A 27,494-nucleotide genomic window follows, 5' to 3' on the forward strand; every position below is an offset into this window, starting at 1 on the left:
ATTTGTGGCTCATTCACCATCTCCACAACCAGGGAGTTTGGTGCTGGATGGGTCTGCAAAAATTCAGAGTCAATAGCTAGGAAGCAATATTTCTTATCGCCCTGTTTATATGCTGGCAGTATCACTGCAGAGGTCTGCCACATGGGTTTGGCAGGATCCAACAGGGCCTCATTAGTAGGCAGGGCAGCTCAGATAGAGGGAGTCCATTGAAGGATATCCAGGAGCTTATGCTGAGACTTCCTGAGCCCTTCAGAGGGAGCTGTAGGGAATCTGCAATATGCTTAATTAACTTGTGGAGGTGTCTAAAATCATCAGCCATAATTTATTAGGCAAGCATTACCACCTCATTTGGGGAAGATGAAGAAATATTTGTTTGCGGAGTAGCCTCTTTATCTACCCTGGCCTCCTGCTCCTCAAATGATTCTTGCAGCTGAGGTAGAGGAGAGGGATAGATGGAGTGGGGGGGAAGGGGGGGAGACACTCCTCTACTTCAACTGTTCCCCACAAGAAAGATTAGGGGTATGAGAAAACTGCTGTCAATACGCAGTTCAAGGATCCCAGTATGGTCACTAGGGTTTTGGGGTGTCCAAAAGGCTTTAAGCAGATAGGGTGAACACAGGCCCATCTTTGATGCAACTCTCCCCACCCCCTCTCCCTCCCACCTTTTCAAAAGCATCAGAAGGGAAAACCCTTGTCTGAAGAGCAGGGGAATCTTGGACTGACGGCTTGTCTATACTTCCGCGCTGGTTCAGCGGCAGGCAATCGAACTTCTGGGTTCGATTTATCGCGTCTTGTCTGGATAAGTGGGATGAGAGGACTCCACAGCAGTCTTGCTTTGCAGGGACAGAGGTCTTTTTGAGGTAGACTTCTCCTGCAGAGAATGGATCCTCTTTCTATATATCTTCTCTGTGAATTTACCTCAGATAGACTCAGGTGAATGTGCCAAAGTTGACAGAGACATGTGTTCACACAGAGACTTCTGTAGGGAGTAAGGATGGGGGGAGGGAGGGAGATCTCCTGGCTGGGAACTGAGGATGAGGGTGGCTGGAGGGAACGCTCCATCATTAAGCATCTCAGTTTTAAAACCCAATTTTTCCTTTAAAAGCACAGCAAATGGACATACATGGTAAGATTATTCCAAGCTACAGATAAACAAGAATACCCACCACTGACCAGGAAAGTCTCCCGAGAACCTCCCAAAAGCCCAGAGAGCCTGGCATATCCCAAGGCAACAGTAGCTAGAAGGGAAAGATTCCCACCTCCCTTAAAGGGGAAAGGGATTGAGCAAGGCTCCCCCTAAACACCTAAATAAAATACAGCAACTAAAATAAATAAATAATAGAATGAAGAAAGGTAACCAGACTCAACTGTCAACTTCAAATAGTAAGGCACACTAATGCTTGTCTCAGGCTAAGGCAGTTGAGAGGGAACTGCAGGCAGTTCACCCACATAACCTTATATAGCCTTGAAGCAGGGCACAAGGAAGCCACATGCACAGGTCTAACAGACACTACCACCAAAAATCTCAGATTAAAAGCATAAGAGGTGTGAGTGCACCTGAAGTGGGAAACCCATAGGGACACAACTTGAGAAGAAGTGTTATTTACTCTTTCCCACAACGCTAAACCAGGAGTCATGTGATGAAGTTAATAGGCAGCAGATTTAAGGCAAAAGTATTTTTTCACACCTAACACAATTAACCTGTGGATCTCATTGTAATGGGATGTGACAACTAGAGGTACTGTATTCAAAAGAGAACTAGATAGCCTCCATGAACTTTAGCCAAGATGGTCACGGATGCACACCATGCTTGGGGTGACCCTAAACTTCATTGCCAGAAGCCAGGAGAGGAAAATTGCCCTTCTCTGTTCATTCTCCCAGAAATTCTGCTACTGGCCACTGTTGCAAACAGGATACCGGACTAGACCGGCCACTGATCTGACCCAGTATAGCAGTTGTTACTATGATCTTATTGCAGATATATGCCACTGAAGCTGCTGTGCCCCTAGGTGAGTTAGCTTTTAGACATTTAGGTATAGGAACACTAATTCATAACATGACCTGATGCATAGTCTTATCCACTAGCCATCCTTTAGCTGTCTAGCTGTTCTTTGTTTTAATTATAAATGGCACAAATAGTCTGCTTAATTTTCTGAATGGCTTAGTCATGTTTAAGTAACAGATAACCAGCTCTTCTCCTAGTATTATTTTGGGGCTTTGGGAAAGAGACCAGGAGAGATAGTGACACACTAAGTACCACCTGGTGATTTTGGACTGTGGTGTCAAGTAGGCTGGCTAGCAGAGCCTGCAACACCAAGACCCCCCTGGACAACGAGGCAGCCAAGAAGAATAAACTTTCATAGAGATCTAAAATCCCCATGGCACAAAAGGCCCATCTATATGCTTGGTTAATGCCAAATTCAACTCTCAAGGATCATTAGGCCACTGAGCAGGAGGTAGAAGTTTAAAGTCTTTAAAAATTGTTACACTAGGAGATGAGCAAACTCCATGACTCTTCACATGGACACAAACAGAAACTGTAGCTAAATAAACACTAAGCAAACATACAGTAGCCAGAGATAGCTGTGAAGACATTAGAAACATGAGAAAGGAAGTCAAGACAGCAGGAACCACCAAAACAAACAAAACAAAAAAAAACCACAGTCTAGGACTCTGGCTTGAGCATGCATTTCAAACTGGTTCCATCTGGTAGCACACAAGTTATCTCAGACCTGCTTTGATCTCCACAGAAAAGCACAAAACCCTCAGCTCTAGAAACCTAGCAGCCGTGGTAAAAGGTGCAGGGACTGATAGCCTTAACGTTCCACCCTGGCATTCTATTGTGACAAGACTTGACTCAAGGAAGACTGATTGGACAATCTTTGTCAGGGCCAAAAGGTCTGAGAATCAGGTCTCCCGTGGCCAGGTTGGTAGCATTAGAATCACCACTGCTCTGTCTTACTGAATCTTTGTCAGTACTCTGGAAAGAAAGGGAAACGAAGGACAGGTGTGAAGGAGTTCTTTCCCTTGGTAGCCTATTTTTGAGCCGAACCTTGGACACTTTCTGATTTGTAGCAAAGAAAGTCAAATATCAGAAAGGTTGCTGAGTTTTGTCTCAAGTTGTATGCAGTGTTGTTGTAGCCCTGTTAGTCACAGGATATTGGAGAGACATCGATATTAGAAACGTACTCTTAGTGCAGTTCCCAGATCCAAAGTAGAGCTCTGTATAAGCCTCTCTCATCAACAGAAGTTGGTTCAAAAAAGTTATTACCTCACCTAACTACATTATTAATAATGCATCATTTCCACAGGTGGATTGTCAGTTACACAGAGGTAATTGAATTCCCCTTATTTGTTTAGGTAATACCTTGCAAACACACTGTCTGAACATTTGCATTGTCTGCCCTCTGATGTGTGAAAGAAGGAATGTGAGAACCAGCCTGATGAGCCTCAGTTCTAGCTAGTTTACATGAGGTCTCTTCTCCTGAGGTCTCCAAAGATCATAGACAGTGAAAATTTCCCAGATACCTTGTCCCAACCCCCAGATTGTAGGCATCCATGCCTATCATTATTTTAGAACCAGGGTGTGAAAAGCGAATCTCCTTTCAAGATGCTCTCTAGCAGCGTCAACCACAGTATAAAGTTTTTGCCTGGCTTTCAGCAGATGGGAGAGATCATCAACAAATCCAAAATGCGAGTGACTAATCCTTCTAGAGGCTTTATCCATAACCTTCCAAAAGTGTCTCTTCTGGGAAGATGGTAAATATGCATCCACTATCAGGCCCAATGTTATGTGACATACTTATTTACTTACTGGACATCAGGTTTTATAGATGTCTATCATATCCCCTCTTAGTTGTCTCTTTTCTAAGATGAAAGTCCCAGTCTTTTTAATCTCTCCTCATATGGAAGCTATTCCGTATCCTAATCATTTTTGTTGCCTTTTTTTGTACCTTTCCAATTCCAATATATCTTTTTTGAGATGGGGTGACCATATCTGCATGCAGTATTCAAGACATGGGCGTACTATGGATTTATATAGAGGAAATAGGATATTTTCTGTCTTCTTATCTATCCCTTTCGTAATGATTCCCAACATTCTGTTAGCTTTTTTTGACTGCCGCTGCACATTGAGTGGATGTTTTCAGAGAACTATCCACAGTGACTCCAAGATTTTTTTTCTTTCTCCTCCAAATTCTTTTGAATAAACTCTCCTTATAGCTCACAGATCATGCCTCTCTTACACAAAACTCCACAAGTTCTCATCCTGCACACATTTATACAAGACTAGTCTTCATTGACTTCAATGGGACTACTCACATGCACAAAGTTATGCAAGTACATTAGTGTTTGCAAGATCAGTGCCAAATTTTGTTATGCTGGTATCCTAGGCTTCTTGCCAGCCAATTCATTCCCTGTGTAATTCCACTGAAGTCAATGCAGCTATAACTGCTATTAGTTATCTGCAGAGTGTGTAAGGAAAAACATAAAACATTTCATTCCCTTTCAAGACTCAATTCTTAAATCTTCTTTATGGAAAGTGTGTGCAAAGCCTATGAGACCTTTTTCAGCCCAAGCAGTGCATTATTTAAAAAGCAAGGGTTCGTTCCACCACCTACAGTAAAATCCACAGGAGAGGGTTAAGTTGAAAGACTATATTCCAGTTCTGCCTCCACACTCCTTGGACTGTTGGTCTTCCAAAAAAGATTTGGGGCTTCAGTACCTCCCTTCCACCCCGCTGGCTTCATACTGCCAAAGGGATATCTGCCATGGTTATTATTTGAACTCATCCTAAACAGAAGGTTCTCCACCAGAGAAGGTCCCCCACAGAAACAGTAATAAATATTACACCTACATTTTCTTTCATCTCCACAAGGTTGAGAGAGTGGAAACTCAGAAAAAAAAACTTCCTTCCACTTCAACCTGAAGCTAGTGGCAGATCACCAATGCAGCTGCACCAACACAGATACTATGCAAGGATGAAGTGAATCTGTATAGAGTAAATTCACTGACCACAAACACCCCACAAAAATTGCCTCTGTATTGCCCCCTAGCATGCAGAGATTCAGTTCCCCTAAATGGTCTTTTTGTGGCCTGCTTCTCCCAATATGGCAGAATTACAGCAGTTTTGCTTTTTAAAAAATAAACAAAAACGGGCTTTTGTGCCTGAAAAGCACGTGAGAAGAACTGAATAAAGATTCAAAACCTCTGAATGAAAAATGGTCTGTTTTGCCAGCTTAATTCAATAAAGCACTACCAGAAGCCCTTAAAAGGCTATGAGTTCCTGCACTGCAATACAGAAACTTTAAAATATAATCACTAAAAATACAATTGGTCCAAATGAGTTCTTCCAAAACTGCATAGCACTCAACATGAAAAAAAATATTTAGTAGCAGACAAATTAAGACAGGTAATGAAAAGGGAGTTTGAAAGTTTGTAATGTGAATTACAAAATAGGACAATATGAGAAGCTGAAATGCAGGATGAGTAAGCCTCAGAATGTATCCTATTTTAAAATAACACTTTATTTTTATATTATTTCTGGTATCAGGACAGCTGTCATGGAAAGGATTTAAAATAGCTTGTGTTAAAATAGATTGGTCCTTTACTCAGAAGTATGAATTCTAGTTCAGATCAAACTATGCAGTAGCACTGAAGTTTTCATTCCTCAGGCATTTGGATACACAAGATATGGCCTTTACTTTCCCTCAAGAACAACATGAGAGGACATCAAGTTCTCAGAGGCTGGGATGACCAAGGAGGAAGCAAGTGATATTACAAAAAGTAGACTAGAATTTCTATAGATGAAATTATTAAAAGAACTAGAAATGCAGCTCAGAACCAGATCATATAAAGTAGGAACAATCATAGACACAGACAAGACAGGAAGGAGAAGAAGTCCATATCGATCATTCTCTTAAGCATTAGCAGTTCTCCACAATATTTTTTCTGCCAATACTTATTTAGCTTGATTTAAATGTTATGTATAGTAAAACTATAGCGGGTAGTTAAACACATTCCCCACTAACTCATTTAAGTAAAATGAGTAAAATTTTAGTCCAATTTATTTTAAATTTTCTTTTTTTGGGGGGGAGGGGGGCAAACTGTAAAACTACTTGGAATGTAGGATTTTTAGTTTTGTAGGATATTAAAAACTACTTTCAGGTAGGTAAGTGGTATATGAACAGGAGAGGCAGCCTCTCAAATGAGGAACCATTGTCTTTGCAAGGATAATACATTAAGATAAACTAGAGATCATAGTAGGGGGTGTGTTTAAAGCTATATACATCTTGCTTTAATTCTGGCTTAAAATAACTAGCTGCTACTTTTTAATTAGTTACACAAAAATTTTGCAAGTTATATTATTTAATTGTATAAAATAATTATTTATACAAAATGTTAATGCAACATTAAAGTTTGAGATTTTAAACTAAGAAAAGCCAAGAAATTGAGAATTTAGGTAAACACTGTAGTCGTCTTTATCCCTATGCACTATAATGTGGCACAAGAAGATATATTTTGAAAAAATTATTTTACAAATACGGACTAAGCAGAAGAAAAGCCATAAAAAGTCTGTTTAAATGGAACTACAATACAGAAAAAAAAAATAGCCCACTAAAGTAAAATAAGAATATCTGTTCCAAACAACAAGGTTGTAAGACACAAGAATACAGAATAGAAATCTAAAATATTACTCTGGCATTACATAAGACACTAGGAAGATTTTATCTAGAATATCATGCATAATTCTAGTGAGCACAGTGTTGAAGGAAGGCACAGCAAACAACAAAAATGTAAAGCAGAAGACAACCAATAAGATTCTGTTTTGAAGAGTACAGGTGGGTGTCACCTAATGAGAATCCTGCATTTTCCCATGCCCTGATTTTTTCCCCCTCTTCTACTCAAGTAAATTATACAACATTCTTTCACAAGAACTCAACTCCTACACCTGTAGTCATGCATAACAGGATTCTTGTCAGAGTTCCACCAGCAGCTTAAAGTGCTTGCTTTTAAAGCTGCTGATGGAACTCTAACAAGAATCACAAAAATCACAAGTGAGATTGGACTTTTAGTTACTTTTATCCCTTCTTCTGAATGAGGAGAGTGAAGGAGTGAGAAAGAAATGAGTTAGATGTTTAGACTGGTTGATGAACGAACTTCTCTTGTCCTTTCCTTTTCTGAGAGTATCGTTTGAGGAGGAAGGACATTGCCAAGCAAAAATAAAATGAAAGGATTCCAGTATTTCAGGTGAATTTTTTCTTTTTTTTCTTTTTTAGTTAAACACACAAAGGTTTAATAGTGGAATAAATTGCTGAAGGGGAGCATAAGAAGCTGATAGGATAAATCAGTTCATTAAGTAACTTGGTCAGTTTCTGGAGGAGGGAATCAGCTCAGAGTGAGTTTTATCATCTTCTCTAATCTCAAAATGATATTGTTACATTATACCATTTGTATTTATGTTTCTAAATAAGATTTCTCAATTCAGGGAGATACATAGAAGAATAAGAAGATGAACCCAAAGGACCCTTCTTTGCCTAATATCTATCATGTAACTGAAATGTTTTCCATTAATTTTCCTTTTCATTCTAGATACTAGAATGCTCCTTAAAAATGAAGAGATAGCCAACATACTTACACAATGAACCAGATGTAGTCCGCCTTCTGTTTAAACTTCTTTGTTTGGCTTTTTCAGAAGCCAAAAAACCTCGTGTTTGAATATTTCTTTGAACTGGACTCTGCTGTGGTTCTGGTGCCTTCTCCACTCCATGAAAATATTTCATATGATAATGTAGCAACTTGGCTTTGCGGAATGATTTTGAACAGTCCAAGAGCTTGCATCTAAACTTGTGATCTTGGTCAACAGTCGCAGCTTTTGAAGCAATAAAATCATGTGTTCTCTTAAAAGTTTTTGTTACTGTAAGGACAAAACAAATAAGAATCCCCCATGCTTTTGCTATATTTATCATATGATTCTCTAAACTTAAAAAAATTAAGAAACTAACATGTATTTAAACATAAAATACTATATTAGCTATGAAACAAAAAGTATTGTTGCTATTAGCGGCTTTTGAGATCAACAGCCTAGACAGGGACTAACCTGAGACTGTTTTCCTTACTGTGGTTTGATGTAACTACTACTAAAATCTCCATAAAAATGTTTATTAACCAATTGCTATTGTAATAGGGAACATAATATATTATATTATAGAGACTTTGCTTAACTGAAGCCTGTAGCACAACAGTAGTACAATGATGCTGTTCACTATGGAAGCAGCATGAACACTACATGTTTCACTTAAAACAATAATAGCACATTCTATCAAGTTTCTTTAAACATTAGTATCTTATATTAGAGCACTGGTCAAGAGAAACATTTTTTGCTTACTAACATATAACTGATTGGGCATCAGGATTTCCTGATGTCAGATCCAACTATAAATATCTGTTAAAGTTAAGAGCTGTGGAGTGCTGCTACAGTAAGGGAAAAGTCAGAGCTGTCCTTCAAGTAAATTAGATTTATTAACAAAAGAACTTTTAAAAGTTCAGTAAACGTGAAGGCATGACATTAAGCAAAGGCATACTTAGGATGAATTTCAAGAAACATTTCTTACTCAGAGATTTATTAGACTACATATTCATTTCTCAATAGCGCTGCTGGAAAAAACTTTGTTCAAGTCTTCAAACTGGCCTGGAATAAGAGAATATAGTCTACAGAACATTGCTACATTGGCCAGAAGATGAACTAAATAGATTTATTCCTACCTCTTCTAAGGTTCCAAACATTTTCACTTATGTTTTTGATGGGAATTACTGTATTCTTGAAAGAAACATTTTGATTAACAAAAAAACAAACAAACAAAAAAAAAACAAACAAAAACAGTCTGAACTTCCTGCGGTGCTGTCAACTATACCTAAAAAAATTGTTCAAATGGGAAGATTACCAGAAAATTGGAGAAACGCCAACATAGAACAATTTTTTAAAAAAAGAGAAGAATGATCCTGGCAATAACCATCACATAAATCTAACTTGCATCACTAGTAAGATAAATCACTAAATATCTAGAGGCTAATGGAATAATATGAAAAATAACATGAGTTTGTAAAGAATAATTTTTTCTAGGGACAATGTTGTGGGTTTGTTTTTGTTTCTTTTTAAACAGAAGCGCAAAGTTAGTAAATAAAGGCACTGCAGTTCATGTTGCGTATTTAGATTTTAGTAAATCATTTGGATAAAACGAATACTTTATCATAAAAAAACTCCACAAAAGGATATTAAATCATGGTATCTCGCGTTAGGGGAGGGGGAAGTATCTGGAAGGACCCAGAGCTAGCAAGTTCAATGAACTGGAAATGGAAGTAAGTAGCCTGTTAATGAAAAAAAAGAAAAAAAAATCACATTAAATTGGGAGGAGTTGAAAACACCAACAAGGACACAGAATTAATCCAAAGCCATGAGAGATAACAAACTTGGTCAGAAAAGAGTGAGGGGAAATAATCTGAAAAAAACTGACAGCAGTCACTTGGAGGGAGGAAGCTAGAAAGCCGTACTGCCAAGATGAGCTAGGCATAAGAGCAAATAGCAATTTTGATAAATATTTTTAATACAAGATAACAAAAATGGCCAATGCAATTTAAGGCTAAATACACAGAGGCATCATGGAGCAGGAAAGTAAATTGTTCTGGTACGACTGCATCTGAAATGCATTCAGTTTGGGGTACTACTCTGTCTGAAAGAAACTGACAAACCTGAAGGAGTTCAAAGAGAAAAGCAACAGAAGTACTCAATAGTGCTAGACAGACTGATTCCTGGGGAAAGTAGGAGAGCTTATACATACACAGCAGGTTGCCTAAGAGAAAAGTGGAGCGATTTAACAATCTACATTTACTTATTGGGAGCGAACAACAAGAACGAAGAGGAATTTTTTTAGGGTTGTACATGGGGGAAATAACAAGGAGAAAGGAGAAGAAAAAATTAAGAAAGGCAAAATTTAGGCCTGGTATCAGTAAGAATTTCCTGACAGTGAGTGATTTCAAATCATTTTGATAATTTCAACAAACCTAAACAGGGCCATGCTATTGGGATGGCAAAATCTGCCAACCCCAAAACTTAAAATATTGTATTAATAAAGAATGAAACATATAATGGAAGTGGAAAGAAATCTGAATCAATTTAGAAGTAACATGGAGATGGGAAAACATTCAACTGCAGCAAGGAGTACCAATAGGGTCTCAAGCTTCAACAAAAGAAATATGAAGATGACAAGGAAAACTATTGTACAATTGTCATGATTAGACCCCATCAGGAGTCCTGTATCCAAGCTTGGTGTATCTTTCTTCCAGAGAGATGTACAAATTCTTGCAAAGGTACAGAGAATAGCTTCTAACTGATCTGATAAACTGAAGTTTGGAGAAGAGGAGGCAACAGAGGAATTGAGGATGGGCTGGAAACAGGAGAGAGAAAGGGAGAGCTTACTGCAGTGATTCTCAAACTTTTGTACTGGTAACCCCTTTCACATAGCAAGCCCCCTTATAAATTAAAAATATTTTAATATATTTAACACCATTATAAATGCCGGAGGCAAAGCGGGGTTTGGGTAGAAACTGACAGCTCACGACCCCCCACATAATAACCTCATGACCCCCTGAAGGGACCCGACCCCCAATTTGAGAACCCCTGGCTTACTGCAATGGGCACAAAGGAATCTATTTAAACTCTAGGGCAACAACAGGAAATACACAGACATGCCTGAATTTCGAACTACAAAGTTTAGGTTACCACGACATAGAGGCACTTTTCCCCCTTCATACGATAATGCCCACATGGAATTCTCTGCTCATGGGAATTAATATAAAGTTGGTGTGCGACTGTTCGACCCAGGAAGACCTTGGGAAGAAATTGTACCCTAAGGAAGCACAATCTCTCCCAAGCTTGATGGTAGGAAAGGAAAGTGTACAGAGGTGGAAGAGGGAAGCTCCTCCTCTGCCACAACAGCCCTGGAAAAACTGGACCTTGACTACTGTGATTCTTGGTCACATGCACTAGCTATTAACAGAATTACCCAATTTGGGGACAGTAAGGTACTTTTTACTGAGGACATACCAGCAATGAACTTTCAGAGGTTCCGCCTTTTTCTGGAGCACTATGGGGTGGGGTGGGGGGGAGGAGAAGAACTCAATATTGCAAACAAGCAATTTCTTGTGAATATTGAGGTCTATCAGTGTGAGACCTCTATGTATCCCACCATTTATTTGGGGGTTCTTATGACCTAGAATGCTGAAAGAGAAAATTACTTACTATAATTCTGGCCTTCTGCCCCAGATCACCAATCCATAAATCATATGTATCTTAAACCTCTGGCTTGTGAGGGATCCTATTTGATTTAGAACTTTCAGCTAAGCTGTTAGAGTAATAACCAATATACGGCGCAAGCTAAAGCATGCAGACTTCCTGAGAGTCAGTAACTGTTTATCCTTAAATTACTTTTCATACAAATAGGAGAAAGATAATCAACTCTTCGGAACTCTACCTCTCACTCACCCACCCACTGACCACTCATTCTACAGCTTCATGTATCTTCAGAGGACAAAATCTTCAGTTACATGGATTATTCTGTTTATTCTTTTAAAATTGGTATGACATGGCTTTCTTCTACTCCTCTGGAACTTTCCCAGTTTTCAAAACTGAGGCCATGTCTGTGCTAGAGTTTTGTTGACAAAAGTTATGCCACTTTAATTAAACCGCTGTTGCATGTCCACACTATGCTCTTTGTGTCCGCAGAGCATATCTACACTAGCAGCTCTTGCATTGACACAGAACAGTGCACTGTGGGTAGCTATCCCACTGCACAACTTGCTGCAGGATGCTTTGGGAAGGCTTTGTAATGTCTCATGGGGGCAGATACAGCTCACAGAGCTCTTCACACTGAGAAATGTCAAAGCTTCCCAGAGCTTTGAAAGGGGAGGGGGGTACAGGCCTGCGGGGAAGCCAAGTTCTAAATACAGAGTAGAGCAGTCATAGTGGGCATTGTGGGATACTGGCAGAGGCCAGTTATGTCAACATAATGAATGGTGGCGTCTACACTGATGCTTTGTCATTTTAACTTTGCCACAAAAAGCTTTATGCGTCTTGGCAAGGTGGTTTTGTTTTGCCACCAAAAGTAGTTTTGTAGTGTGTACACCTCCACTGTTTTGTTGGCAAAAGCTGCCTTTTACCGACAAAACTGTGTAGCATAGACAAGGCCTTATTAAAAATTAAGCCTGTGAAACCAGGATTTGAAAACTACTCTGATTGCATTACTTACGTATTGTACCTCTTTCTAGCACCTTCAATGTTTCCAGAACCCACTGCACTAAAGATGTTGCTGTCTGGAGTAAAAATGTCAAAGTCCTCAATTTAGTGAGCTCTTCTCAGTTCACAAAGCTCTGAGCAGCCTTTGGGCATACAAGATTACTTGACCCATTGCAAACAGCATCTGAGACACCAATTACACCTAAAGTTATGAGGGTAAACCAAGCCACACAGCCCATACATTTGCTTCACCTGTGCCAGTATTAAAACGATAGAGGAACTGGAATACACAGAACACACTGAAAGATCTAACATGCAAGCACAGAGTGCACAACCAGTGCAAACTTCAACACATGCTTCAGAGCTAGGGAGATGAGGCAATTTAAAGCCTCCCCCTTCAGATCAAGAGGTGGATTCAGCCCTTCAACTCTAAAAGTGGAACTTTGAAGATACTGAAATGGTTCTCTTTATCGAATGACTTGTCAAAATGCCAGTTTCCAGTGCAAAACCGCTGGCTGAGGCAAAAGCTTTGTTTGACTACTCTTTTCTAGAGCAGCCAGGTGGCATGATGCTTGCCCGTATTCACTGGCTTGAGTTGACAACTTTTATGGTGCCTTGGGAGGAATCACAACACATGCAGCTGCAGGATATGCAGCAGTCCTGTCAACTGGAGGAAAACATTTTCTGCATTTGAAGGGACTAGGCTGCTTCTCCTTACCTGAAAACCAAGGATGAAATGACTACAAAGTTTAAAAAAAGTGGTCACAAGTCCTATGTAGACTGAATCCTTGATGCACGTCCAAACTAGCACACTTCAAGCAAAATCTTAGAAAACAACACTAGGAACTTCACAGCAGAATCATGGAAAGCATAGGAGGCATTTTTAAAATCAGAAACCAACTTCTAAGTATCAAGCACACCCTTGAGGAGCCAAGCACCAAGAGTAGCTGTGGAGTGATTTTGAGCCTGTTCGCAGACAGAAGAGAAAACAGGTACTAGCTGTCAGAACAGCTGATGAACAGTCTGGCTCACATCCTATTAGTCAAAATGCCTCTTGACTGAGTTAATTCCCATCAACCGTTCGGTCACCCCACAGAAGCATGAGATCCAAGGGGTGGTAATCTACTATACCAGTAATCTTTAATCTTTTTTCCTCATCATTTTTTTTAAGAATTCAAATACAGTAGCAGAATATGACTGTTATCCTTTAAAATTTGAACTAATTTATATATATGTATGTATGTATGTATCAGCCACATGCAACACTATTGTTGAAAATTTAACCAAAACTTCAGGAAATTTAAAATTTAAGTTCCATAAAGCAATATTTCGCCCTTGTTAAACATACTATACATGAAGGTATATATTAAAATCCTAACAAGTATTACAACAGATGCACATTTTGAATTGCTTCGCAATCCTAAACAGTGCAGTGTGTCATGTTTTTAGATAGTTGTGGCACAAACCAAATCTTGAACTCAACTCTCAGCAGGTAAGAGAGAAGACGCCAATTTTTAAACAGTTTTATGTTTAAAAGTTATTGTTAATGTTCGCACATATGCAGATTTTTTGTGTGTGGTGCATGCAAATTACACAACAATCTCACAACTAACATGCAGCACCAACACCACACACAGCCAAGGATAAAAATGAAGGCAAGTCATTCTACTTGACTCTGGAATATTCTCCCAAAAGGAAGAGATGGAAATTCTATTCCTTGTGACATTAGAACTAAGCTGCATAAACAATAGATGAAAATAATAGGGAAGAATGCTCCATTTTCCTGAGATGGTAGGTCATTTCCATCTCCAATTTCCAGGATCTTATATTGCCCATTTAAGAGCATGCAAACAATACTAATGGCAGTCTGCGGACACTCAAAAACAAATAGCTGAAGAGACTTTCCTATTTGGTCATTTAAGGTATTTGGATGATTCATTCATGGAATGAATCAATTCAGCTTTAAAACCACACAAAGCACCTTTTTTTGCTTTCATCTCCATAGATACAACCCCTGTTTGAGAGACAAGAACAAACAGACACAGAGTCAGCACAAGATAAACCAGGCATACAGCTAGAACAATGCATATTTAAAACCAAGAAGTTTTCATTAACCTTTTTAAGACAAATGAGGGAGGAAGAGGAGAGAGAGAGAGAGAGAGAGGAACCTGGTTACGACCTGGAGTGCAGGTTTTACAAGCAAAGAAGCTGATTCCTAAGGTCTAGTCTCCACTAGATAGTTCTGCCAGTTTAACTATACACCTCTACCCCGATATAACGCTGTCCTCAGGAGCCAAAAAAATTTATCGCGTTATAGGTGAAACCACGTTATATCGAACTTGCTTTGATCCGCCGGAGCACGCAGCCCCACCCCCCCGGAGCGCTGCTTTACCACTTTATATCCAAATTCGTGTTATATCGGGTCGCATTATATCAGGATAGAGGTGTATCAATATAGTTGAGCAGCAAACGTTCCTTGTGAAGGAACAGTTGTATCAATATAAAAGTGCTTACACTGATATAGCATATTCCAGTTCCCTGACTGGCATCAGCTACATCAGTATAAGCACTTTTATAACAAGTAACTGCATCTATACTAGAGCTTTTAGCATGCTGGCAAAAATCACACCCCTGACTGACATAGTTATGTTACCAAAACTTTCTAGAATAGGCCTGCCCTAAATTTGCAGAAGAACAAGTTCTTCTGAGATTGGTTTACGAAGCTGTCAGTCTCTACAGAAATAAAAAGGGACAATGAGAGTCAGGTGCAGACACACCAAGGTAAGTTGGCCACTCCCCACTGTCACAATCGTAATTTTACTGCATCCCAATGCAGGCTACCTGTATGTTTATGGAATGATAGAACTTTTCTTGTTCATCAGATAACAGTTTGGGGGCAACGGTCTGAGAGGGATGGATGTGCACCCAGAACAGATGGGAAAAAGATGGATCTCAATCATATCTCCCAGGACTGCCTACTGCTGATATGTTTCTCATTTAAAGCGAATATATTGACAATTTCTCCTGAGAATATCATGCAGTCAAATCTGCGATGGGATGCAAGTCAGTTACACTACAGACTTAGTATTATTGATTACTATCAGTGAATGCAGCTAACACTTTTAATCACAGAAAATCTATTTTGGTCAAATCAACAGAGGCTGTGGCTCTCAGATAAGTACAACCACTTATACGTTTCCAAGGTTAACAATAGTTTGGACAAACATCTGTCAGGGATGGGCTAGGTTTAATTAGTCCTGCTTCAGCACAGGGGGCTGGATTTCATTACCACTTGAGATCCCTTCCAGCCCTACATTTCTATGATAACTAAATATGCTATGAAATTATCAAATCATAAATGTTTTACTTTTACTTTGACAGCGCTTATTCTTCGAAAAAAGTGAATGATTCCTATTCTTACAATCTTGCCAATGAAACGTCAGCAAAACAAACTCAGTGCAGTTACATTCAGCATATCTTGTGTATGTCCATCTATAAATACTTGACGTTTTTATATTATGTATATTTACTAGAAGTGAAAAATGAAATATCAAATCCAGAAAACTAAACCTCTGATTTCCAGCAACCAATGTTTAATGACTCCGAACCAGAGTCAGAGGAAAAGAAACCATAAAGAGAAGACCAGAATTTCTGAGGTAGGGACGAGTAAGTACACCATGCACCAGATATAAACAGCCACCATATGGTGCAGTTATATACTGTATTTATTGTGCCTTTAGAGAGTTTCAATAGTTCACTCAGTCTCATACCCTAAATTAACTTCTATGTTTCTTTAGAATAGCCAAGGCCTGAGCAAGCGCTCCCATTTACAGTCTGGCAATCTAAATAAATCAGTTATCTTATGACTCTTGAAATGATTAAGGCACTGCCAGTTTTCTACAGAATTTTCACAGATGTACATACAGCCAGAGCTCATCTCTACATGGGCAAAACCAAAACTACACAAGCTCCAGGGTCATGTGCTCCTGCAGATTTCCCTTCTGCTAGGCAAGGGACCAAGCAGGTTTGTGAATTTGAGAAAAAGGGCAAGTGAGGGAGGGTTACAGTTACTTGAATTCATGAATATTTGATTGCACACCAGCATTATACTCTTCTATTGTGCCCTATAGCAAGCAGTAAGCAGAGCTTCCATCTGACAGCAGCCACAGGCATGCTTCACAGAGCTTTGCACTACAAACCTGAGAAACTCCCTCTTGGAATTTCAACACACATTCAACTAAAGCTCCTGTTTTGTCCTTTTCCTCTTCCAGCCCCATACAATCCCAGCTCAAACACCTTCTCACCTCCGCAGGAGGAGGGTTCTAAGTGGTAAAAGATGTCAGAATCCAGACCACTGTAGGGCACATGTGGAATCCTGAACTCAAGACTTGGAAGGCAAGCGAAGGAGGAAAATATTTGCAATTGTTTTAATTTTTAATGCTAAGGATTACTTGCATTTTTTCTAAAATTAACAGTGTTTGAGATCCCAAATCATTAAACATGTAGACATACAGATCACAAATAAATACATTTTAAAAGGCGTCAGAATCTGAGTTAAGGTAGCTCAGGTTGTCTGTTTCTACTGTAATAGTTGACAATATTACAAGAAAAAGTATTTTTTATACTGCTGTATAGTGATGCCTTCAACTCTTGTAAAGAAAATATAACTCTGAATTCAGATCTTGAGAGGTAACTAAAGGAGACACTAATTTTCAGCTACTTTGTTTTCAAATATATTTATTTGTAGTCTAAGTCTCTACACATTTCTATTACTAATTTTGGATCAAACGTTATTTTAAAAAGCATTTCAGTTTATAATTATTTGGAATCAAACATTTTTGAAACTATTTAAAAACTTTGCTTTCTAAATGAATATATAAAGGTTACATCATGGTAGCTTTCCAGGAAAGGTATATCCCTTTTCTAGCTTTTTATTAAAATTAACTGCTAATCCAAATGTTTTACAACCTTTCCCTGTTATAGATTCAAAGGCCAGATGGGACCGTTGTGATCATCTAATCTGGCCTGCTATATAATACAGGGCAGAGATCTTATCCAAAATAATTCCTAGAACAGATCTTTTAGAAAAAACATCCAATCTTGGGTTAAAAATTGTTACTAATGGAGAATCCACCACAAAACCTGGATAAATTGTTTCAATTATTAATTACTCTCACTGTTAAAAATTAACACCTTATTTCCGGTCTGAATTTGTCTAGCCTCAACTTCCAACCACTGGATCATGTTTTACCTTTCTCGGCTAGACTGAAGAGTCCACTATTAAATATTTGGTCCCCATGTAGATATTTATAGATTAATCAAGTCACCCTGTAACCTTCTCTTTGTTAAACTAAGTCGATTGAGCTCCTTGAGTCTACTGCTATAAGGCATGTTTTCTAATCTTGAATCATTCTCATGACTCTTCTCTGAATCCCCTCCAATTTATCAGCATCCTTCTTGAACTATGGGCACAAGAAAGGGATACAATATTCCAGCAGTGGTTGCCCCAGTGCCAAATACAGAGGCAAAATAAGCTCTCTACACCTACTCAAGATTCCCCTGTTTATGCATCCCAGGATCACACATGCTCTATTTGGCCACAGCATCACACTGGGAGTTTATGCTGATTATTCACCACGATCGCCAAATCTTTTTCAGAGTCACTGCTTCCCAGGATTGAGTCCCCCAATCTGTAAGTATGGCCTACATTCTTTGTTCCTTGGCGTATACATTTAAATTTTTGCCATATTAAAACATGATTTACTTGCACCCAGTTTACCAAGTGACCCAGATTACTCTGGATCAGTGACTTACCCTGTTCATTATTTACCAGTCCCCCAATGTGTGTGTCATCTGCACCCTTTATCAGTGATCATTTTATATTTTCTCCCAGGTCATTGATTTAAAAAAAAAAAAAAAAAAAAAAAAAAAAAAAGTGTTAAATAGCATAAGGCCAAGAACCAATTCCAACAGGACTGCAAACACACCTGCTCAATGACAATTCCCTATTTAGAATTACATTTTGAGACCTATATGTTAGCCTGTTTTTAATCCATTTAACGTGTCCCATGTTAATTTTATATAATTCCAGTTTTTTAATCAAAATGCCATGTGTTACCAAGTCAAATTCGTAATATATCAACATTATTACCTTTATCAACCAAACTTGCAATCAAAAAAAGCGATCTAGTTAATGTGACAGGATGTGTTTTTCATAAACCTATGTTGATTTGCATTAATTACATTACCCTGCCTTTAACTCTTTTGCTAGCCACTAGTTCTATTAAATTATAGAATATAATTTAAGTACTATACATATGAGAATGCCATAATCCAAAAACATATGATTATTATATGGCGGCATCAACTGCAGCTCCATAGTTAAGGCTGAATTTGCACTTTAAGTTCAACCACTTTATGTATGAAGAATAGAGCATATCGTACCCACTGAATCACAGTACTTGCAGAATTAATTTTCTAAGAATTTACATGTAAATCTATTAACTAATTTATAAACATTAATTTAAAAATGGGTCATTTAAGAAACTGAATACTCTGTATCAAATAAGATAATTCAGGATTTATAAATTCTAATGTATTGTCTATCAACAGACATTGGCAGAGAGGTGAACATTGAGTGGATCTGGTGTGACAGGTAGGATTTTTCCCTTTCATTATTTTTTATAACAAAGTTTGTCAAAGGCTGAAGATTAGTAATATCCTTCAGGGATACACAATAAAAATTGTTCTCTTTCAAAATGGCCATGATTAACCATTGCTTTGAACAGGACTGAGGCCACAGGACACCCTTAGTAAAGATGGCCACCACCGAATTCACCTGTTCCTAACAGTGTTCCTAGGGCATCTTCCCTGAAGGTTGTTTGGCTTCATTGCCACTGTGAACAATGGGAAACAGGGACCATCCTAGCTGAGGATCAGTTGAGAACAGTGGAAAATGGCAGTCATTTTGAAAGAGGGAACTTTAGGAATTTCTCTGAAGGAGATTTTGTGCCAAAGCTACTCATGAAGAAACTTTTGGTTATGAAGAACAGCAGCAAAAGATGACCCTTAATCCCAAAAATGTTTTTTAAAAATCTACTTGTTGCATCAGATCTACTTAACAGAGATGGGAAATGGAGGGACAGGGACTGTGAGCATGTGTACAAAGGGACGTAAAAGGGCAAGAGGGAGAGGGAATCAAGTGTGTATAATCTACTACTCTAACAATGTCAAGCAGCTGTTTATCCAGTATAACTGCTCAATATACTCTGGCTGCTTTACACTAGTTCGGAATGGCATACACTAGCAAAAATGGATGAATCGAGCCTTAGAAGTTAATTTTCAAAATTTCCTATCTTCAAATAACTGGAATTTTCACAGCATGACATTCTCTTGGGGCTTCTAATTTACTGTTTATGTATGAAAATTCTAATAATTATAAAATATATAACAATGGAAATCCCACACAACTTTGTTAAAATGGAGTGAAGATCAAAAGTATGGAGATATACCTATCTCCTAGAAGTGGAAGGGACCCTGAAAGGTCATTGAGTCCAGCCCCCTGCCTTCACTAGCAGAACCAAGTACTGATTTTGCCCCAGCTCCCTAAGTGGCCTCCTCAAGGATTGAACTCATAACCCTGGGTTTAGTAGGCTAATGCTCAAACCACTGAGCTATCCCTCCCCCCATAATATGTATTATTATGTTTAGGGTAAAGAAACATTAAAGAGATGTCAATTATCCCCACAAAGAAGAATTACAACCCCAGAAAATTCAAAGTTATGGTTAACTTAAGGAAATCCATACATGTTACAGTGTGGAAATGCACAGTTAGGATACCCCAACGACCTTAACTCTCCCCTGCAGAGATTTAAAAAAGGGGGGAAATATATAGAAGAAATTAATATCACTTTAAACATCAGTTTAATCTTATTTGGGACCACAAAACACAAATATATTAATCAAGATTGTATGGTTATTGCATATATGAGACTGTGGAGTTACCCTACCTTTCACACAGCTAAAATCCAATCATTTGAAATGCAAAATTACCCCTGTGTTTGCAGAAAATTGTTCATAACCACTCCAAAGTTAATCTATAATAAAGTATGTATTTTTCCTTTTCCAGCATTCATTCAAATGCTTCCACCTTCCCCCCCCCTTTTTTTTTTGTAAATAATCATGTAATAGAGAAATGTTTTAAAAGAAAAAAAAGGTGCCTAGTGCCAGTGTTCTATCATAAATACACAAAAATACAAAGAAGGCATCACATTTTAGATTTGTTAAATCTAAATTTGAACCTGTAATAGAAGGCTCTTGGGTTTCAGTAGATGTAAAGGAGAGCTCACGGTCATCAACTTTTTCTTCCTTTAAACTGATGTTCACATCAAGCGGTGTGGTCTGTGATACATCGCCAGAAGATTGAGGTGCTTGTTCACAGGCGTTTTGGTCAGACTCAACAGGAATTTCTAACTGAACTATAAGAAAAAGAAAAAAGGAGTTTATGGGAGCAAAATACACAAAAACAAACATCAGATAGCCAAAATACTGGAAAAGACTTAAGGCAAAAGAAGATGCGTTTGTTTCACCATTTTCTGTTTTAGGTGGATAATAGGAATGTGTGAAACAAAACTTCCACTCCCTTCCCTCTTAGTGTTTGAATATCACATCCAGGAGCTCTTTTTAGCGTATGCACAATGTGGCACATGACCAGTATTCATCACTGAATTTGGTCCACTGGTTGGATCATTAGCTTCCCTGGCCCAGGGTAGGTACTGATGGGGAGCATGACATTAACGCCATTCCATGCCCCTCATCAAATCCAGTGATTCCAGAAGACCACACAGCCCGATTGGGTTTAATAGGCTGGATTTCCTGAGAAAGTCGGGGAGAGAATGGAGTGGCTCTACCAAGGTATTTAAACTAGGGCTGTCAATTAATCGCAGTGTCATTTTGTTTAGTGTTCGTTCAGGTCCTAACAATGGAGTGCTGGTCTATTACGGGGGGGTTCCTAGGGTGCAATAGTAATTAACTAATTAGTAAGTGAATAAATGAATATTCTATATGGTTCAACTAGTTCCAACAAGGATCCCTTAAATGTTAGAGAAACAGTTACTCTGGATTATCTAGGCAATCTATCCCCAGTTCAAGGGAATTCTAATATATCAACTACACTTAAAAGCTAAACATGAAATCAACTTTATCAATCTTCTTTGCAAGTGGATGTCATTTAAACTTCATCTTAGTAATTAGTTATAACACAACTAAACAACTCTCCTTCATAATGACCCAAGAGCATACCATTACAACAAAGTACTTACGTTCCTCAGGTTCCTTTGGACTAGATGCTGGATCTTTCAAAGGTCCAATTTCAGCAAAAGTTGTTGTAACAAGATCTGTATTTATTATCTCAGGACTACCATTGGATGACAACCTTGATGATCGTCTCCTAATTTGGTCTCTTTCATTGCTGTCTGGAGAGTTTTTCAACTTTTCCTGAGCTAAACAGCATAATAAATTTAATTTCATTGTGCAATACGCTGTCAATCATGAAAACATTGAAGCTTGACAATGAAGTACTACTGGTTATGTGGTTAACACCTGCGGATCACTTATGCCTCTACCTCCAATAACTGGAGTTCTGATTACTAAACAGGTAAGTAACTTCCCATTCTCCTTTGAGTGATTGTCCATATGCATATTCCACTGCTGGCGACTCCTAAGCAGTGATCTTATGTAATGTAGGTGGGAGCTTGAAGTCTTTTGGAGAATAAAGATTGCAGCACTCTCCTCAATTAAGTGATGGCGACTAGAAACTGTTTTCATTTACATATGCAAGACGGAACCTTTTGGTAACTGTTCAAAGGGTGCTCTCGTTAAAGCCAAGAGAGCTAGACTTAGGGCTAGACAACACCTTAATCAGGCCTTTGAGGAACTTGATCACAGTTGGTTAGGAGAAGATTGTACGGCTGTCTATAGGTGCATGATGGGCTGAAATCACCACCAAATGTACTTTGACTGAATTCAAGGATAAATTACTTTGTTTTATCTCCTGTGCGTAATTCAGAATTCAAGAGATCAAGCAGTGATGAGGGGTGATGGACTTCCACTGGCACAAGTGAGAAAACCTGGTCCATTTCTCCAGGTAAGTTTCCCTCGTAATGTCCTTCCTGCTATTTATGAAGAATGAGCCTAAGAACCCCTCAGAGCCAACAGGCAAAAAGTTCACTGTTCTGCCAGCAACTCCTGTCAGGCCAAACTCATTACACCAACCGACCACATTGCTGTTATATATTTATCTATAAAGAATGTCATGTAAGGTATCAAATGAAAGTTGCTGACACACTGATCATTAATATAATTGTGAAGGGTATGTATTAACACTACAGGAGAAATTATGTATACCTACTAATATTAAACTTTAAAGTCTGTAACCAAAGGAAGAAATAGGTTCCTTCCATGCAGGCAAGTAGGCAGGCAGGCAGAGTTATTTCTCTGTTAAATGTAAATTAAGCACAGCAAGCCAAAAAAAAAAAAAAAAATGGGAGCTACATTTCCATGTCAAGTCAACCAGAAACAGAGGTTGGCAGGGGTGTGTGAATTCAATATGGCGCCAGCACACTGAAGAACAAACAACAGGAAAGCATTTCAAAGGTCTACTGAAGTATAACAGGGGGTGCCAGGACAACACCTCATTATTCATTTCATGGAGGAACACCATTAGCAGAGGGGGATGACTTGTGAACGAATAAATCCTGGATTCACTGAAAATCAGCAAGTCTGCAGAAAGACTGAGTGAGAGAAACTGCTTTAGACAAAAGTTGGTGATGTGACATTTTAGTCTCCAGAAAGGGGCTTTTTACTTTAGTTTTATTTGTAACCATGTGTTTTATTTTTACTCTATACTCACTTGAATATCTGTGAATCTTTTCTCTTTATACGTATGTTTTCACCATAAGAACATAAGAGCGGAAGTACTGGGTCAGACCAAAGGTCCATCTAGCCCAATATCCTGTCTTCCAACAGCGGCCAATGCTAGGTGCCCCAGAGGGAATGAACTGAACAGGTAATCATCAAGTGATCCATCCCGTCACCCATTCCAAGTTTCTGGCAAACAGAGGCTAAGGACACCATCCCCCCTGCCCATCCCGATTATCCCCTAGCTACTGAACTTATCTAGCAAAAAGAACAGGAGTACTTGTGGCACCTTACAGCTTTTTTGAACCCTGTTATAGTCTTGACTTTCACAACATCTTCTAATAAGGAGTTCCACAGGTTGTGGGGGGGGAAAAATACTTCCTTTTCTTTGTTTTAATCCTGCTGCCTATTAATTTCATTTGGTGACCCCTAGTTCATTTGGTGACCACATAAATAGATTACAGTGCTGTATTATTATAAAGGACCTGATCCTGAGCAGTAACCTTCCAGCTGTGTACACACTGTCTCTTGGGGAACAGCTTACCTGGTAATCACTGAGTGTGTCCAGTGACAGGGTCTGGATGCTACCGGGAACTCTCTTCAAAGGGGCTTTGGGGACTGAGGGGCACCTAATGTTAACCTGCGAAGCAAAATAGGATTGGCAGAGTCCTGAGGAGAGTGAGTAGTTGAAAGGCTGGCAGTGTACAAGAGCTGACAAAAAGCTATCACAGGATGAACTCCCTCGTACTGGAGACAAGGGACCCACAATCCTGGGTGCCCAAGAAAGTGTCACATGAGGATATTCCTGACTGAAGAGAAGCAGGCATACTTTACAGTCAACAACCATCCAACCTCCATGCCCTCAGATAAAGGTATCTCCGATCCACATGTAGGATTTCCCCCTTGATTTGTGATATCAGAGATCGGGAAACAAAGGTGAGGTTTTGGGCTGGGAAGCTGACAGGTTCAGGATGTCCAGGAACCAAAGCTGCCACAGCCATACCAGGTCTACAAGGATCAGCTTGGCTGAATCCTGTCTTATCTTGCAGAGCACTCTGGAGACCATGGGAATTAGTGGACAGGCATAAATCAGAGCTCCCAACCACAGGATCAGGAAAGTATAGGCTATGGAGCCTGGGTTCACTCATCCCCTGGAACAAAACATCCAACTTTTCCTGTTATCTCATTTTGCATGCAGGTCTATCCAGGTTTAGCATCAGTCTGAAAATATGTCCCAAAAGATAGAATCTTTGATCTCCCACTTGTGTTTGGTAGACAAGGCCCTTCCATTTTCACTTTTTGTTTTGTTTAAAATTTCTGGGGAAATTTATCAGTGTTTATTTCAAAAATTAAGAAACAGGTGAAAATTGGTGCAAAAATTTAACTTCAGTTTTCTAAATACATGTCAGGGTTAATATTGGGGAACTGGAAGACAGAAAATAAAGGACAAAAAGAAAATAAGAGTACTTCTAGCCTGGCTCCCCTTTCTGGACCAGGAGATAGTGGTTGGGTAACTTGGGTGACCCAGGTTACCCAGCTCTCCTTCTGGAGTGGGCTGGGAAGCAAGGTGGTCATCTCCTCACACTACCTTCCTCTACCTCTTCCAGGCCCACTCCAGAAAGAGAGATAGCAGCTAGGTTATCTGGTTACCAACTTGCCATCTCGCCTTCCGGAGCAGAGAGCTGGGTCTAGGGAGTTCTGCACTTCTCTTTTTAGGACTTGAGCAGTGACATACATACTCATGTGTAAGTGTGTGTGTATCTTCTACTACAGTGCCTTACTTTAATAAATGGTCTTGGATTTACATTTAGATTAATTTAGTAACAATGAACAATGTAATATACTGATCTCTCACATAACTGGTATTTTCATGTACACAAGTGGTCTAAAATTCAGGTGAAATACTGGTAAATACCAAATAACTTTTATAAAACCTGAGATTTTTCTGGTTAAAAACAGTAAAACACAAAAACTAAGGGCCTTGCTGGTACAGCAGTGTCTGCTGAGATTGCCCACTACAGTATTCTGTAGATCAGGTAGATGTATGACCGAAAGAGAAACACAATGTGTGATGCACTAGTTCCATAGTCTGATGTCTTCCTGGCAGAGCTGGTAGGATCTTACCCCACCCTGCCTGTTGATGTAGAACATGGTGGTCGTATCGTCCTCTATTACCTGGGCTAATCACACTGTGATGTACTGAAGGAAGGACTCGTAAGCCATGCATCCATCTCAGCATTCCAAGAGACTGATATAGTTTCTTGCCTCTCTGGGTCCAGAGAGAAGCAAGAATGTATATCAATCTCTTGGAAAGGTTTCTCATGTGTGCTCCCCTGCCTTGAGCAAAGTGTCTATAGCTATAATCCTGGATCGGAGGGGAGGATGGGAGGAGATCCAATACAGGCATTCACAGGGTTCTTCCAGGACAGACTGTACTACAATACTGTGGGAGGAGGAGGGTAAGAGGGGCATATCCAAGTGATGCCTGGAAGGGCATACGAGAGCCTGAACCAGACCTGAACGCAGTGAAGGTAAAGTCTGGCACATGGCATCATAAAAGGTACAGGAGACCATGTGTCCTAACGTGGCAAGGCACATTCTTATTTATGTGGGTTTGGTTCTAGCTGTAGGATAAGGGATGACAGGTTCTTGAATCTGTCCTGGAGAAGATAAGCCACTGATTTGGTGGAGTCTAGAACTTCTCCAAATTACTTTATATTTTAGAGAGGAGGCAAGCTGGATTTCTGCATGTTGACTTTCAGTCCTATCTAAGTTGTGGAACAGACAGGGCATCAGGTGGATGGATTACGAGACCTGTTAAGGAAGATCTGCTTCATATCAGACAGCTGTCAAGGTATGGGTATATGAAAATGTTCCATCTTTCTTAGATATGGTGCTACTACTATTGCAAGCACCTTGGTAAATACCTTCAGTGAAGCCTGGAGTCCAAAGGGTATAATGTAGTATTGTTTGTGGTCATCACCCACCATTAACTGGTGCTTCCTTCAAACGGGATACCTACTGTCGCCTACACCTCACAGGGGATGCCTCCTGAAAGCAGGACAAACGCCATCATGATCCTTGTCACTGATCTGGTAGCAGTGTCTGCTGCATCCAGAGCTGCTTGTAGGCTCACCTTAGCCACAAGATCATCTTCTGAGACTCTTCCCAAATTCTCCCCCTCAGGTCTGAGGGAAGTTTGTCACAAAGGCCTGTATTCTTTCATAATTCCTAAAATCACAGCAGGCCAGCAGGATTTGGTAAATGGTAATCCTTAATTGAAGGCTCACCAACGAGTACACTTTTCAACTCAATAAATCTAGTTTCTCTGGATCCTTGTCTCTGGGTGTTGATTTATACTGATGGGATTTTTCATTGGCCTTCATTACGAACAAAGGTGGCGGCATTGGAAGTACATGAGAGAACTGAGCCCCTTTGGGTGGAACCTGATATTTTGTCCCTTTTACAAGAGGCAGGAGCTACTGTGGATTGGTGTTTTTGACAACACTTTCACTGGGTCCAATCACCAGAATGGCAATTTTTCCTGGTGTGAAGGACCGGGGTATATGCACCAATTTGTAGGTCTGCTCCTGAACTTCTTCCATGGGGATTTGCAGAGTCTGCACAATCTTCTTAAGTTGTTCTTGGAATCCCCAAAAGTCATCAATTTGAGGACAGTCTGCGGGACACCAGCTTCATCAGGGATGATGACGACGGTACCACCAGAGCCAGTATATCACCTGGTAATGAGACCTAATCCAAGTCCTCCCCTTATTCTGGTGGGGAGTGGGGAGGTGCTGGCTCTGGCACACCTTATGAGGCCATGGTTGGTGGAAGTAATCTTGCAGATTGCTGGAGTCTATCCTGAGGCTCTGCCCTACTGTAGAAGAATCACGAGTCCCAATATGGCCAAATTGGAACCCACAGGCACTGTCCCGGTGGCCATTGTATGGGAAACCAGGGACCTTGTGGTGGAGTCTCCCAGTATCCTTCCCTGAAGGAATGTCCAGATCCCTTATATGAAGAGTTTAGGTCCCATCCAGATTCTCTGTTATCACCTGAAGCCTCACATGAGGTTGATGAGAATACTCCACATCCAAGAGAAGAGCTATGGCTCATGGAGTGAAGAGTTAGGCTAGCAGGGTAGCAGGAGAGAAGTTGTCAACATTGTTTTAGTGCATCAAATGGCAGCAAAGCAGATAAAAGAGGTGACCCTGGCTCCTGCATGATCAGCAAGTCTCTGTGCCATAAACTTCAGTGCCAGCTGATGCAGTGGTGTGACCAGAAG

The 27,494-nt window shown here is 39.6% G+C and overlaps 1 protein-coding gene across 4 annotated transcripts in view; it reads right to left on the reverse strand.

Moving 5' to 3' along the window:
- The window catches only part of PHF20 (PHD finger protein 20), a 158,081-nt gene that overhangs the window by 75,700 nt on the left and 54,887 nt on the right, over positions 1–27,494 (reverse strand). For 2 of the 4 annotated variants that reach the window (XM_054045841.1, XM_054045840.1), the window contains exons 8-10: positions 21,610–21,789; positions 20,590–20,766; positions 7,637–7,915 (exon numbers count right to left, since the gene is read on the reverse strand). In XM_054045841.1, coding sequence (XP_053901816.1) covers positions 7,637–7,915; positions 20,590–20,766; positions 21,610–21,789 — 636 coding nt within the window. The remainder of the gene's footprint in view (positions 1–7,636; positions 7,916–20,589; positions 20,767–21,609; positions 21,790–27,494) is intronic. The other 2 variants (XM_054045843.1, XM_054045842.1) reach the window with 1 other exon arrangement.

This window comes from Malaclemys terrapin, chromosome 12 (genome assembly GCF_027887155.1).
Source record: "Malaclemys terrapin pileata isolate rMalTer1 chromosome 12, rMalTer1.hap1, whole genome shotgun sequence".
Lineage (NCBI taxonomy): Eukaryota > Metazoa > Chordata > Testudines > Emydidae > Malaclemys > Malaclemys terrapin.